The sequence below is a fragment of the Asterias rubens genome, chromosome 11 (genome assembly GCF_902459465.1).
Source record: "Asterias rubens chromosome 11, eAstRub1.3, whole genome shotgun sequence".
In the NCBI taxonomy this organism is placed as follows: Eukaryota; Metazoa; Echinodermata; class Asteroidea; order Forcipulatida; family Asteriidae; genus Asterias; species Asterias rubens.
This window is the reverse complement of record NC_047072.1, coordinates 10472805-10487880: the sequence shown is the minus strand read 5'-3', so window position 1 is coordinate 10487880 and position 15076 is coordinate 10472805. Positions and strand designations below refer to the sequence as shown.

Here is a 15076-nt window from a genome sequence, read left to right as displayed (position 1 = left end):
GAAGTGCCAAGACCAGGACATGTATGAACTCAGTCAAATCACGATGGTGATTCGAGTTTTTTGTTAAAACCAAATCCTGGTCTGTAATAGTGTTGTAGCCATGGTGGGCGGTGCTGGGCAGGCCTGTACAGAGCTAAACAATTAATTCACCCAGCACTCTGAGCAAAATACACTTTGCTGCCCAGCACAGATTCGCCCAGATTGCACTTCAGCAATGATGGCCCCATATTTAAACATGAATGATTTTGTTGAACCGCTCACCCTTGGTGGACTAAATGGGAGACTTTGGTACGCTAGGTGGCAGCAAACTTACCAGGTAAATTTCAATTGTTTACGTAGCTCTGAGCATGCGTACATTACCGAGAATTTACCAGGTAAGTCTGCTGCCATCAAGCGTCCCAAAAATCTCCTAAGAGTGGATTAAGAGCCCACCACTAAAATTGGTCTAGCTATAACACTGGCCTAGAATTTGGGGGTCATTGTTTTTTCAAAATGTTTCCTTCAAAATTCCTCTGTGTTTTTTTGTTCCAGGGAGGAGGTGGTGTGACGTGTCTGATAGAAGATGGCAAGGTTTTTGAGAGGGCAGGGGTCAATGTTTCAGTGGTCAGTGGGCACCTAACAGCGAAAGCTGTTGCCCAAATGAAATCAAGGTATGTTTAATTGCAGACTATGAAAACACTTCCCCAGACGCATGCCAGACAGTTTTTCTATTCCTTTTGTTTAAAGGGAAGGTGCATGTTTGGTAATTTTCAAAGACCAGTCTGCTCACTTGATGTATCCCAACATAAGCATAAAGTAACAAGCCTGTGAAAATTTGAGCTTAATTGGTCATTGAAGTTGCGAGAAAATGATGAGAGAAAAAACGCCCTTGTTTGTGTGCTTTCAGATAGGAATAAAAGACAGCTGGCTAGAAGTCTTTTATTATTTTAGTGAGAAACTACCTCTTTCTCAAAATCTATGCTGCTTCAGAGGAAGCCGTTTCTCACAATGTTTGATATTATCAACAGCTCTCCAATGCTCGTTACCAAGTCAGTTTTTAAGTTAATATTTGTTTTGAGTAATAACCAAACGTGTACCTTCCCTTTAAACGTGTGATATTAACATGGCTAGAAGTGTTTAAACATAGGCTTGGAGTGCTTTACGCATTCTAAGTTGTGAATAAAGAGCCACAATGAATACACTTATAGGTGAAAATGATAATCAAATGAAGAACACAGTGAAATTTTAGGTGAATTTCTCAATGGAAACAGTAATATTTTACTTGTAAGCATGTAATATAATATAATGATACAGTACACAAGAATAATTGGAAGTTCATTCATGCAGATAAATATTGCAAGTAGGTAAAAAAATAACAATAACTTAACTAGTTCTTTAAAGGCAGTGGACACTATTGGTAATTACTCAAAATAATTATTAGCATAAAGCCTTTCATGGTGACGAGTAATGGGGAGAGATTGATGGTATAAAACATTGTGAGATACGGCTCCCTCTGAAGTGCCATGGTTTTCTAGAAAGAAGTAATTTTCCACAAATTTGATTTCGAGACCTCAGATTTAGAACTCGAGGTCTCGAAATCAACCATCTAAACGCACACAACTTCGTGCGACAAGGGTGTTTTTTTCTTTCATTATTATCTCGCAAGTTCGATGACCGATTGAGCTCAAGTTTTCACAGGTTTGTTATTTTATGCATATGTTGAGATACACCAACTGTGAAGGCTAGACTTTGACAATGACCAATAGTGTCCACTGCCTTTAATGCTAATTACAATAACGCACCAATGCGCTTGTTATCAGTGGCCTGGTCATTGGGCCATAACATTCCTTTAATCTTTTTCAGCTCCCTGGGGAGTATACAGCCCCACCTGATGTGGCACTCTTTACCCTTGCAGGTACCCATATATACCCTGGGGGAATTGGGTTTCATTAGTTTATTATTTCATAAAATCTTACCAAACTACTTATTTTAATAACTTTCATAAAAGAACATCTAAGCTACATTAATAAATCACTTTATCCTCATGCCAAAAGTGTTTTTAAAGTTTGTCCTTTAAGATGGAACAATTCAAACCTCATGACTAGTATTAGGGAGGATTGAAAAACTATGTGCAATGTGTCAAATTTTGCAAAAAACCTTATGTCTAAATTGCTCTACTATAAATTTGTTTTCATGCGATTTTGCACCGAATTCAAAAGTAGTCATCCAAACGACACCACGGCACCTCCTCTGGCCAACATTTCTGTATTAACTCAAATGAGAAATTTGCATTGATAAGGCTGTCATTGGTTCTTTGTATTAATAGTGCACATATCCTATTAGCTACGTATAGATCAAGGCGCCTTTCAATCTGGCATACATTTTTTCTATTCCTCTAACTTTCTCACCTCCCTGAGGGATTGCAACCCCAAGCTTCTTAAGTTTTAATGCTAAGGGGTAGACCCCTACACAGATTAATATTTATACACTTGGGTTCTGAGAAGCAGGATTGGTTAAGTGCCTTGCTCATAAACACAAATTTCATGACCTGGATTCTAACCCAAACTCTGATGATTCAACCATCAGAACTTAAGTTTGATGCAGAAGACCACTTGGCCAGGACACGCCACAAGTGGTACACAAGGTCATATCAACCTTATTCCCATCATCGTATTTACTGGTTAATGTTTTTTTTTTGCAGGGGAAAACAACTAGAGGCAGGAAAGAAGCTTCCATTTTTTGCTGCTGGAGTCAGCTGTGTGATACACCCGGTAAGTGACAACCGATTACATTTCGATACCCTTTATACATTAACAGTAACAATTCTAAGGCTGCGTCTGATTTAATGGGAGAGCCGCAGAGCCAAAATGTTGCCTCCAACAGCCATAGCCGTAGCCAAAGCTAGTTGTTGGGATGTGGGGTTGACTATCCTGCATCAAGTCATTTTTTTTAAATTGATTTTTGTTCTGCTTTATATTTTTTTCAGCTTTTGTGTATATATTTTGTTTTCCTAATGGTTCATGTGTAAAGCGCTATGATCATGTTCTTTGGAATAGCGCTATACAAGCACTGTTTATTATATTTATTATTATTATTATTATTATTATTATTATTATTTCATCTTAACACAACATGCAAAAGAAAGATCATATTTTCATTTGTGCCGGTAACTCCTCGATTTGGGCTGCGTTATTATAGTTGTTATTATTATTATATTACGCACATTTGTACGTCTGCCCTGTATAGAACCAACTTCCAGGCAAGTTCTAAATTGCTTGTTGCTGCAAATTTTACACAAGCTGCATGCCGCAGTTATTCATGCAATTGATAGTTAGGCTAATTGTGGGCGTGACTTATTGTAACAGAGTGACAACCAGGGCCGAATTTCACAGCATTGCTTACCAATGAATTTTGCCCCCTTAGAGCACATGACGTGACAAACTCCATCTGTAAAGTGGCATTATGAAATTGGGCCTAGATTCTATTTGTACGTAACAGGATCAATGTGACTCATGTTTACTAGACCTTTGTCGGGGCGCCCTCTTGTGGCAGATACCACTCCACTGCTCTGTCATAGCCATTCATCATAGACAGGTCTCTTGCAGTCACCCGGTATTGAAATGGGACAAGCCTGTTCACTTCTTTTCGGAAGTCACGCATCTGCATCCCATTGTAGTTCATCACGGCTGAAAGTGACGGAACATTCTTGAGGGATGGTATCTCGAGGCCTCCTCCCATAATTTCAGCTCGAAGATACACAAGAAAGTGAGGAATATTGTTGAAATATTCTCTGCTGTCATTATACCCAAAGTCACGTTTAAGTTTCCGTGTATCAGCAAAGTTTGCAAGCATGCATTGGGTCACCGCACCTGGTACCATGCTATGGTCAGCCCCGGGTACCAGATCTACCCAATTGATGGTCTCTGTGACTAGCGCTGACTTGCTGTTTGTACGATTCAGTAGTGGCTTGAATGTTTGGAGCAGCTTAGCGGTGCCGACATAGTCTGAAAGGTTTGATGTAAAGATGCGGTCGTAGTGCGCCATTTGAAGAGACCGATGGCAGTTGGGAAATTTTAGACAGTTTGTCAGGAAGGTGTGGATGAAAAATCTTCCATGAAGGGTGAGACGTTTAACTCTCTGGAGTAGGTTTGTCACATAGTTGTGGTACATGACCATTGGGGATGTGCAGGGTCTGTGAGTGTACTCTCTAACTCTCAAGCAATCCCATGCTACGAATGGAAATGTACAAGCTTTTATGCAATACACAAATTTGTATACTTTAGGTGAACTTGCATAATTAGCCTGAGAGAAACTAGGTATGCTACCCAAACCCCCTCGTCCAGTCATCGTTGGGTTGTCAAATGGCAGGTTGGCTTTACTTCTCTCAGATGGGACAAAATTTCCATGATCAAACCACTCAAACATAGACCTTTGATCATCAGTTGATAAGCGACGAAGATAAAGAGACACCCCTTCCTTTTCTCTATCTAAGAGAACCTTTCTTTGTTGGCTGAGGTTGATAGACTTGCTCTTGGATTTCTGACACTCAAGAGATTTCCACATCTCCCAAACCTGAGATAGGTTTTTAAGATCGGCATTGAAAACACTGATGACTCCTTTAGTGGCAACATGGAGACTCTGGGCATCCATCTGAATGAGCTCATCCAAGCTGGTCTTGATCAAGTCATACTCTTTCTTTGTGATGTGAACTGAGTACCAGATGGTAGTCAGACAGCTCTCAATTCCCTCGGTGTCTGCAAACCGAACCAACATAAAGAGGAACAGGACATTCCTCGCCATGACAAAAGGGTCAAAGTCATTGAGAGTTACGTGAATCTTTCCTTGGTACCTGTCAGGAAGGGAACCAGCTGTTAAAACTGTATTCCGCAGGTCGCCACAACCAGCAGACAACACATGGTAATCTCTTGCCATGTCTTCTTTAGTCAAAACCTTCCCGGACCATTCATTATTGGCAAGTCGAAGAAAGTCTTTAGCAACGATGTTTCCAATATAGTAAGGTGGATCCAAAACCATTTTTATTTTTGAAAAGCTAATGTTGCTCTCTCGAAAATTTGCTGAGAGTGATTTTATGTCTGCTTTGATGTGAAGGCATAACCTTTTATGGTTTTCCCAGTTGCGCAGTTGACAGTCTTTATTACAGTACCAGACGGTGTTGCACTGTGAGCACTGGTGGGAGAGGAAGAAAAAGTTAATTGAGTTTTTTATACAGCGTCTGAGTGGGATTTGTATTAAGCCTTTTTGAGATATGGCGGACACAATGCTACAACACTGTAAGGTTTCGGTAAAACTGTGTGTATACACCCAAACCAAACAGTACACTCTTAACACGCCTGCCATACCTCAAAAAGGTTTATTGGTTTTTGTGGACTAAGGGCCATGTCACACGAGGCAATTGATAGGCAACCAATTCCAGGCAATCTCCAGGAAGAAAAAACATTCACATTTGAATGTTCATATATTATTCTTAGGGATTGTAAGACAAATTGTTTAAAAAATTACTCATGGTCAGGTCCGGTAGCACACACTGCAGTTGGATGCTTACAAGTTGCCTGCAAAAGTTGCCTCGTGTGACAAGGCTCTTATTAGTCACCAAAACATTGTCATGGACTTGGAGTGACACAGTGCTGATGAAGTATTGTTTCAGCAATCTGGGAACTCTCATTGTTTAGCCAGACGAGCAAATAAAACTGGCTAAACAGTGAATGGAGTTCCGAGCCTGCATCAGTCAAAAACAACTGATGGTTGTAAAAAGCCAACCCTTCCACTCTCCCTAACCCCAACATGTGTTTCAGAAAGATTGCTTGTGCCAGTCTCTTGGCCGAGCATTCGGAATAAGGACATGATTTCAGGGATGGGAATTGTACATAAACTAAAAGGTCATTTGTTTTTTCAAATAAAAAATAAATAAAACAATTGTAATGGGACCAAATATTGATGTGTGTATCACTCATGTTGTATCAGAAGTATCTTTTCCGTATTAAATTTAGTAAAAAATTAAATCAAACAAAACCCCAATGCTGACTATGTAGTCAAATCTCCATAAGATATATTTTATATGGGTGTGATAAGTTTGTTGTAAAACATTTTTAAAACATCACTATATGCACTTGTTCCCCTACATTGTATGTTCAAATTTATCAAGATTTAGGCCTATAACATAATACATACATAGGTCTATGACAATTGATTTAACACAATGGTCAGAAGATACTCTGGTGGAGGAGGGAGACACTGTTTACACTCTTTTCCCTCCCATAGTCATCAGTGCCCAAGCGTAATCCATTTCGTCTCAAATGAGGAAATTGATAGACAATTGTCTTTTCCTCGTGAATACAGATTAAAACTGATTTGAACCTGTGTATTTATGTTTACTTGCTAATAGAAATTTATACACAATGTATTACTAAGTGAATTGCACTTTTTGATTTTGAGCAGGGGTCCGTGTTTTTAATTGCTTGAGGGACGAACATCAATAGAATTGATGTACATTTTAAAATATTTTAAAATAAACCAGGCAGTTTTTGCAATAGACTGTTTGCAGTTAATGTTTGTGATGCAATTGTGATAACATTTTAGTATTCATGCACCGAGGTACATGTAGAATCTAAATGTATCTTTGCTGCAACTCACCTCTTTGACAACTCCAGTTTTGCCACACTCACTACACTTCTTTTTCCCAAACACCTGGCACTCCACAGACTTGTGTCTGGCTGTGTCTCGGTCCAGACATGATCTTGTGCAATACTTTGCCAATGGGCATTCTGGGCATTGCACAGAACATTTGGGGAGTTGTTTCTCACAGCGCCAGCAGTGTCCATGTTGAACATCCATGATAGAACAAGAAAACTAAACAACCAAAGTTTGTTCTTTTGGTATGATTTCCGGCCAACAGTACTGACAAAGCCTACAGTTCCAAACTAACCTTACTGCAATAAAAGGCCACACTACAATGTTCTCTGATAAGGACGAACTGATGAGAAATACTATAGACATTCATTTAGTTGGCTCATTCCATTACAAGAATAGGTACACAGGAAAATGTCTATAATATATGATTAAGAATGCACTAATGTGAGCTTTAACTTTAAAGTGAGGGTTGCTCTATTTTAAATAGGGCAGTTAGGCATTATTCGGTCATTTGGTTGGTTTAGAATGCGTCGTATGAATTTTTTGTTTTTACCAGAAACCAATGTGACGCGCTATACGCAAACAGCAAACAATTCTTTACACAAAGCAACCAATACTATCCCAGAGCAAACGAGGGACTACACCCATAGCAACAACAGCTTCTTTGTTCACTCTGACATGCTTTGGCAAAAACAAAAATGAAGGGGTGACATTCATAAAACAATTAATGACTGCTTTTAATCATGAATGCTATGGTTATGACTCCCTCGGTGATCCCTGAAGCAGTCTATTTTCCCAGGGCTTCACCTCGGGGGAAAAAAAAAACAAGTTGAGGATCACCTCGGGAGTCAAAGTTTTAACCAAACCACTCAAAGCAGTCAATATTTGTATAAAAACTACTTTACTTTGTGCTTTTAGTACACTGTACAATACAACATTCCCACTTGTCTGATCTAGTGCATATTTGTAACTATTGCAATGTCCTCGCAAACATGAAAGATGCAAGCAAGTTTTGTTGTGTCTGTACTTTTTGTAGAACAAAAATGTGCGAAGACAATTGGTATGGATTCGAAGCAAAACTCTTTGTGAAACAAACTTTCCATACTTTTTTGAAGTGACGTACTTTTCACTTGATTTATTTTGTTTCCCATAAATTTGTACCTTACTTACAACATTACCAAACAGTGGAAGAATAAACTGAAGAGAAAGAAGCAATATGTACACAGAATGCTTGGAGCTATAGCCAACAAACTTCAAATAAATGCAACTATTGTACATTAAAAATACCCACATGATATTAGGATACAATGTAAACTTTTCAAATAATTTGGTAATATTAAAATCTTTTTTTAAAATTGGGGGTTATCAAAATCTTCATTCAACTTTCATCATGCTCTGCATGGAATGTTACAGTTTTATAAAGATGTTAGTTTAGTATCCAGTTACAAACAAATCCCAAATTTGGCTGACAAAATATAGTTGTTTTCTGTTGAAAGTCTTTATTTCCAGCAAAAGCATACATCATTTAAGACATCTACATGTATAATAATAAGCTACATTTTAAAAAGACACAATAAAAAGAGGGAATTAGCCATTTAAAACAAGCATTCATATTTTGACCAAGGTTGAAAAACAATTGAGAAATAATGAACGAATTCCCCAAACATTTGTCAGAGATTAGTTGGTTGAACGTGACACTAGTGCCACTCAGACTTCCTTGGCATGAGTATCTACCCTCCCTTTAAGATCATTACTAGCTGTATTGCGCAAGCAGGGGAAATCCCCTCAATGAGAAATCGGCAGACTTTGGCTTGCATTATGTTTTTAGGGCTATTCTATTATCTAAAAAGGGTGACAAATTTACAAACACAGACATTAATTTGATGATGAAGTACAGTTACTACTTACATGTATTCGATACTACAAGGGAAGGTATTTATAATCTGCTGTGCACATATTGTGACATTCAGCCTTCATTGATCGAAGTACCTTTAAACTCCCAAACCTCATTACTAACTCTGTATTGTGCAAGAAAGGAAATCCCTGCCCTTTACAGATGTGAAAAATTAGATTGTTTGGAGAGGCCACCAAAACACGTTCAAATTGACTTTGATAAGTGGTCATAACTTAAAAACTGCAACTCCCATTATACCACTTTGAACAATTGGTTGTTTAGAGCGATTGTTGAGCTTTCATTTGATGCGATGTTCAATAGGGGGTGCTATTGAACAAATGTGAGAGAAAAAAATGCATGAACATGTTTTGATTTTTTATAAAACAGTTAAAATTAATCTGTACCTAAGGATTAATATAGTATACAAATTCACTACTGAGCACATTATTTTATAGTAATATACACATTTAGTAAGAATTTAAATTTATGGTAGTTTAATTTTACAGAAAAAAGCATGTCTGTTGTGTGACAGTAGACAGCTAAACATATTTGACTCACCATTATATTTCTTAATACTCTGATTTTGCTGAGCATTAATTCTTAAAAGTTCTATAGACAGTGAGAATAGACCCGCCCATAGGACAACAGTCATCTGAGTTTATTTTTGTTTTTCATGTGACTGGAAACATTGTTTCATGTTTGACAAAACAATGTTCCCAATCGGGTGTTTTTGTTCTCAAACCCAGTTTTTTTATGAAGTCTATGAAAAAAACACAACATTGATGCACTTGTTTTGTTAATACCCCGAAAGATTTGTACCTCCAGTTAAAAAAAAAGCATTTTACTACAATTTTCGGGGGAAAAACACAACTTAACTGGAAATTGATGTTGTCTGACGTAAACCACACTTTCATTTTGTTCTTCTTATTAATTTAACAAATTCATTAACTATGCAACATGGGAAAACCAATAAAATTAAATGACCAATACTTCTGTGTAATTACAGACAACCAGGCCCCAGGCAACCCTAGGCTACCGAAGTGTTTCCATTTGCACAGCTCAGTTTGTTACCTCAACAGTTTGTATAGAGTAGGCTCATGTGACAAGACCTTAATCTTCAATGTCAGGGAGACACCACTCGACCACTCTCTCAAAACCAGTCATCGGGGAAAGACCTCGTACATTTGTACGTAACTTAAATGGGACGACCCGATTAAGTTCCTTCCGAAAGTCACGCATCTGCATCCCACTGAAAGTCATCACTGAACCAAAGGATGGTACTTCCTTGAGTGATGGTATCCCATGTCCACCTGCCATTATTTCAGCACGAAGATATACCAGAAAGCATGCAGTATTGTTGTGATACTCTCTCACCACATTTGGATTATAGGGGCGACCCTGGGAAGGAGATACATCATTGTCTGCAAAGTATGCAAAGCCGACAGATCGTTTGTGCCTTTGCCCCACCTCCTCATAGTATGCCCAACGTGTAGGCTCAAAGTCGCTCCAATTTATAGTCTCGGTGACGACAACCGAGAACCTGTTTTTGCAATTAAGCAAAGGCTTGAATATCTGGAGGAGCTTAGCAAAGCCAAGGTAGTCTGAAAGGTTGGAGGTGAAGACTCTATCAAAGGCTGGCATATGTTGGGATTCATAAAGTGTTGGAAACTCCAGGCAGTTAGTCAGAAAGAATTGGATGCAGAGCCTTCCTTGAGTGGCTAGATCTTTTACCTTGCGGAAAAGGTTGGTCACGTACTTGTGGTACATTACCATTGGGGATGTGTAACCATTGAGTTCGCAAGTGCTTGCTTTCACTTTCAGCCAGTCCCATCCCGCAAAAGGAATAGAGTCTGTGGTAATACAGTAGACAAATTCATAGTCTTTTGGTTGGTGCACCAGATAAACACTTCCAATTTCTTCAAATGTGTTTGTATTATTACGAAAGTCAAGAGGATGGTAGTTGCTGCTTAAACCCTTTCGCCCGGTCATCGTTACATTGTCAAATGGCATGTCCGATGTGTATGATTCGTATGAGTAGAACAACCCATGGTCAAACCACTCTCCCATGGCCCTCTTATCTTCTTGGGATATTTGTACATGCCAAAGGTAACATGTGGTCTGCTCAAGAACTGGTGCCAGTAATTCTTTCCTTTGTTTTCTAAGGTTAATTGAACCTTTGACATTTCGTCTGCATTCAAGACCTTGCCATTTTTTCCAAACCTGAGACATAAGCCTAAGGTCACATCTCCGAACAACTACTAGACCATTAGTGAGCTCATTAAGATTCTTGGCATCCATCTGAATGAGCTCATCCAAGCTGGTCTTGATCAGGTCATACTCTTTCTTTGTAATGTGAACTGAGTACCAGAGGGTAGTCAGACTGCTCTCAATTCCCTCAGTGTCTGCAAACCGAACCAACATATAGAGAAACAAGACATTTCTTGCCATGACAAAAGGATCAAAATCATTGAGAGTTACGTGAAGCTTTCCTTGGTACCTGTCAGGAAGGGAACCAGCTGTTAAGACTGTATTCCGCAAGTCGCCACAACCAGCAGACAGCACATGGTAATCCTGAGCCATGTCCTTCTCAGTCAGAGTTTCTCCAGACCATTCATTGTTGTCAAGATTTAAGAAATCTTTAGCTATGGTATTCCCAATGTAATAAGGTGCACTTTTTGTTCTTTTGACTTTTGCAAGTTCAGTGTTTTTTTCCCGACAAAATGTAGCTAGTGATTTAATGTCATCTATAGTTTGTCGACATAAGTACTTATGGCTTCTCCAGTCTATCTTTTGGCACCTCCTATTGCAATACCAAGCGTTGGTACACTGTGCACACTGAAAAAGATTAAACAAAAGATTATCACAAAAGTCATGCAAGAGTTGCGAAGAGATTTTTGTGACATTTGTTTGTGTTGGGGCACTGTGCCTGGACCACCTCGTGGTTTTTTTCTTCCTTATACTTTTGTGTTCAGAGGAAAGCTTGGAAACACCACTTATTTGTTTGGTTTCTAACTTACCTTTTTTTTTTCCCAATACTTCCTCTTTGTTTTTGGTATTACATGTGAGACACCTGTCCCAACCTCACATTAGCTTGAAACTCTGCATATATATCCATTAGGAGATGGAACTGCAAATTTCCGTCAAGATGACGTCATCAGGTGTCAAATTACAAGGTTTTTAAGCATTAATAATTTAAATCTTTCAAAATCATTATCAAATCAACAATAAGAGCCTTGGGTTGATTTTTGCAGAATTATTTAGTAGTAATATAGGTCTTTATTTGTTATTGTGTGCGTGACATTGCATGACCTCTACTAATTGTCATTAAAGTGCCCTAGCGACAGACGGTTAAAATGTGAAATCAACAGGTTTTCAAATACTTTAATTAAGATTTTAATATTTGAAAAAATTCATAACTCCTGAACCCCACAATAGATTTTTACAATCTACTTAAACATCATTTGAAGTGACGCCATGGTGATGTCATCTCAATATTTTTTACTTTTGTAAAAATGTTCACAATTATTATGATAATAGTGGCTTCTAATTAAAATAGCGCTTAAACCGTCAGCCAGTGGTAAGTGGCGCACTGGACAACACTGTTACCCCTGATCAGTTGGACATTTATTTCACCCCTTCAACCAGTTGTGCTACATATGTAGCGCACCAAATTGAGTCTTTCACATTTCTGCTCTCATTAACCCATGGATGAAGAGGAGCAATGTCTTGCTCAAAGACACGAGTGTCAGGACCGGGATTCGAACTCACACCCTCATGACATAACCACAGACTTTAGGTCCAACGCACTAAACTGCTTGGCCACCACATGGCAAGTTGTTGCTCTTTGTGCATTTGGTTTCCAGAAAAGTATAATCAATCTTCGGTCGGATACATAATTCTTAGGAAGTCTGGTATTGACAAAATCTAACAACTTATGATGAGTGTGTTTTATGCCTAGAGTACCACACAATAGGCCTATGTAATGTCTGTTGTTACCAAAAAGATAGCATTTCGATGTGTTTTATTGCTCTTTGTCCAAGGAGTATACAACACATATTTTATAAGCCAGTAAGTTTGTTGCTGAAATTGACATTGGTTTTAAATACATTATTTTCACAAGCCTAAAATACATGTTTGTGAAAATAAAACTTTTTTTTCAATAATTCAAAGGCACTCTACCGTTTTGATATCATTCTTGTTGCCGCAAGTGTTGCACTTGGGTCCAAATATCTGACACTCTACTGCCTTGTGCCTGACCCTGTCTCTGACTTTGCATGATGCAGTGCAATACACAGCCAGTGGGCAGTCATTACAGCGCACAGACGGATCAGGGAGAGCTTTTTCACAACGCCAGCAATGTCCTCGTTGAACATCCATGATGTAAGCACACTGCAAATACATCAAGTATAAAAGCAGTCAAAAGCATTTTTTGTAAAATCTATTTCTAATCATAAATTCAAGTTGGTACTGACACGTTTTGTAAAGTTTTAATTATACTTCTGGGCCTTACAATGTACACAAACTACCCATTTCACATGAAGTAAACTTGCTTTCAGTTTCTACCTTGAAAAAGGGATCTCGAAAATAAGTCAACAGGAAAGAAACAAAAGGCTTATGGAAAAAGACTGATTACCTTTTTGTTGTAGAATCCAAACCAATTTTACTTGCAGACTGTTACCGGTTGGAGAGTGCAGTTCACTATCACGATCACCAAATTAAATAGGCCCCCTAGGGTTTACAAGTCAACATAAATTGTGTTGGGTTGGGTTATTTTGCATATATACATGTATGTACGTCTTTCTTTTATGTGTTTGTGTGGGTGGAATGTGGTGACATTTAAGTTTTCACGATGTAAGTTGGCATAAATAGCGTCAAAGCGAAAAAATGCCCTGTACACAAAAGAAGAGTTTAAAGAAGAGGTTCAGACTACACAAATATGAATAATTGTAGAGTGATCAATTCAGTTTTAGTGAAAACAATTATGTTTTAAGTTTTTAAAGTTATTGCTGTGAAGATTGGCGCACCCAGTTTAAACATTTTTTTGGGGGATATATGTAATGCTACTATATATTTCAACATTATCAAGACACAAAATGATGATGCATATAAAATCAACACATTTTTTAAAAGGAATTGAAAGTAAAATATACACACGGATGTTTGAAATGTAGTTTCCAATGGGAGACTTTTGAGACACTTGGTGGCAGCAGACTTACCAGGTAAAATCCATTGTTCTCGGTAATGTGCGCATGCTCAAAACTACATAAACAAAGGAAATTTACCTGGTAAGTCTGCTGCCACCTAGTGTTCTTTTAATCATGTTCCCAATAGGTGGTGTCATGGTTGTCGACCAACCATTAAATAAATCCGTTGCTCTCCCATAGTTTTGACTTCCATAGGTGACTTTCTGCTTGTTTTATACATCAAAGCAAAGCGAGAATAACCTCAGTCATGTCGGTTTGTTTTAAACAGTGTAATTAAATTACTTAGTGTGCTTTCCCCCTGTGAAAACAATGTTCCATGTATATACCATTACTTTCCCTTTAAGATTGTCATGTGACTGTATTTCGCAACCAAGGGAAATCCCCTTTGTGAGAAATTCGGCAAACCTTCTCTTTACAACTTGGACAACCTATTGTGTCTAAATTTTTAAATTTTGTGTATATTAATAGTGAACAATTTCTTAAACCACAGACAGACAATGCTGAAATCTCTTCTATGTTTTTGTTTATTTCTCTTTCTTCATGTTCTTGGATGGAGCCAGTAGTTTCATTTATTTCTAAATCTACAGTATATTGACAGAAATTTACAATAATTGACTTAAAATATACTTTTAACCTTTAACTTTTGTTAAAATTTATCTTGTGTGTTTACATTCTAATGCAAAAAATACATAAGAGTCTAAATTGCTTAATTAGATGAGGAAATTAATTGTTAAGTTTAACACATTTGAGAACATGGTTAACCCAAGAAGTTGAACGTTCCTTAAAAAGGCATTAAGTCTTTGTGAAAGACTCCATGAGGTTCTAAACATTGCAATTTCAACAATTGCTGTATTTAAAACAGTATTATAACCAGGTCCATTGTTTCATTATAGTTCAATTTTGTAGCCTTTGTTGCCTCCTTGCAGAAGTTTATCAAATTGGTCTAAAGTAAACTTTTAATTTCTTAATTACTTGATTAAATGAGGAAATTAGTTGTTAATACACCGAGTACATGTATATAAAACAAAACTGTCTACCCAAGTAGAATATTTCTTACAAAGCACAAGTCTTTAATAAAAGACTCTATGAGGGTTGCAACATCAAAACAACTACTGTCTAGAAGCAATAGAAAATGAGAAAACAAGTCCAAAGAAGCCTGTATTTTTATGCAAATCAAATCTTTTTTTGTTAATTCTATTTATGCAAAATTCTCGAAACTAAAACTACCCATAAGCAAGTTTTAACATAAACAAATGTCCCGGCCGTTTCTCTCGACCAATAGGAATGAAGAAACTTTCTTATAAGCACAGGTGCAAAGCTCGCGTGTCACGCCCTTGTTTCAACACTTTTT

The 15076-nt window shown here is 37.8% G+C and overlaps 3 protein-coding genes across 6 annotated transcripts in view; 1 reads left to right on the top strand and 2 right to left on the bottom strand.

Annotated features, from left to right (window-relative positions):
* Positions 1 to 15076, top strand: part of LOC117296499 (oxygen-dependent coproporphyrinogen-III oxidase-like) — a 31817-nt gene that overhangs the window by 4057 nt on the left and 12684 nt on the right. For all 3 annotated transcript variants that reach the window (XM_033779461.1, XM_033779462.1, XM_033779460.1), the window contains 2 exons: positions 532 to 650; positions 2681 to 2750. In XM_033779461.1, coding sequence (XP_033635352.1) covers positions 532 to 650; positions 2681 to 2750 — 189 coding nt within the window. The remainder of the gene's footprint in view (positions 1 to 531; positions 651 to 2680; positions 2751 to 15076) is intronic.
* LOC117296497 lies at positions 3187 to 6977 on the bottom strand. Its single transcript, XM_033779458.1, has 2 exons — positions 6631 to 6977; positions 3187 to 5166 (listed from the first exon to the last, which is right to left on the bottom strand). The coding sequence occupies exons 1-2, from the start codon at positions 6829 to 6831 to the stop codon at positions 3499 to 3501; spliced, it is 1869 nt and encodes a 622-aa protein (XP_033635349.1). The 5' UTR covers positions 6832 to 6977; the 3' UTR covers positions 3187 to 3498.
* On the bottom strand, positions 7728 to 15063 carry LOC117296496. 2 transcript variants are annotated; one of them, XM_033779457.1, is made up of 4 exons: positions 13877 to 15063; positions 13155 to 13249; positions 12701 to 12910; positions 7728 to 11356 (listed from the first exon to the last, which is right to left on the bottom strand). In XM_033779457.1, the coding sequence occupies exons 3-4, from the start codon at positions 12896 to 12898 to the stop codon at positions 9632 to 9634; spliced, it is 1923 nt and encodes a 640-aa protein (XP_033635348.1). In that variant the 5' UTR covers positions 12899 to 12910; positions 13155 to 13249; positions 13877 to 15063; the 3' UTR covers positions 7728 to 9631. The 2 variants fall into 2 exon arrangements, with proteins under 2 accessions (XP_033635348.1, XP_033635347.1); XM_033779456.1 differs by lacking the exon at positions 13877 to 15063 and adding an exon at positions 13804 to 13819.

What these genes read in the sequence shown, in the direction of transcription:
- LOC117296497 (XM_033779458.1), bottom strand. Translation starts at nt 6,831, where the DNA reads ATGGATGTTCAACATGGACACTGCTGGCGCTGTGAGAAACAACTCCCC. An exon ending in AAACTGGAGTTGTCAAAGAG is followed by an intron (nt 5,167 to 6,630) that starts GTGAGTTGCAGC and finishes CTCTCCCACCAG; the next exon opens with TGCTCACAGTGCAACACCGT.
- LOC117296496 (XM_033779457.1), bottom strand. Translation starts at nt 12,898, where the DNA reads ATGGATGTTCAACGAGGACATTGCTGGCGTTGTGAAAAAGCTCTCCCT. An exon ending in ACAAGAATGATATCAAAACG is followed by an intron (nt 11,357 to 12,700) that starts GTAGAGTGCCTT and finishes AATCTTTTTCAG; the next exon opens with TGTGCACAGTGTACCAACGC.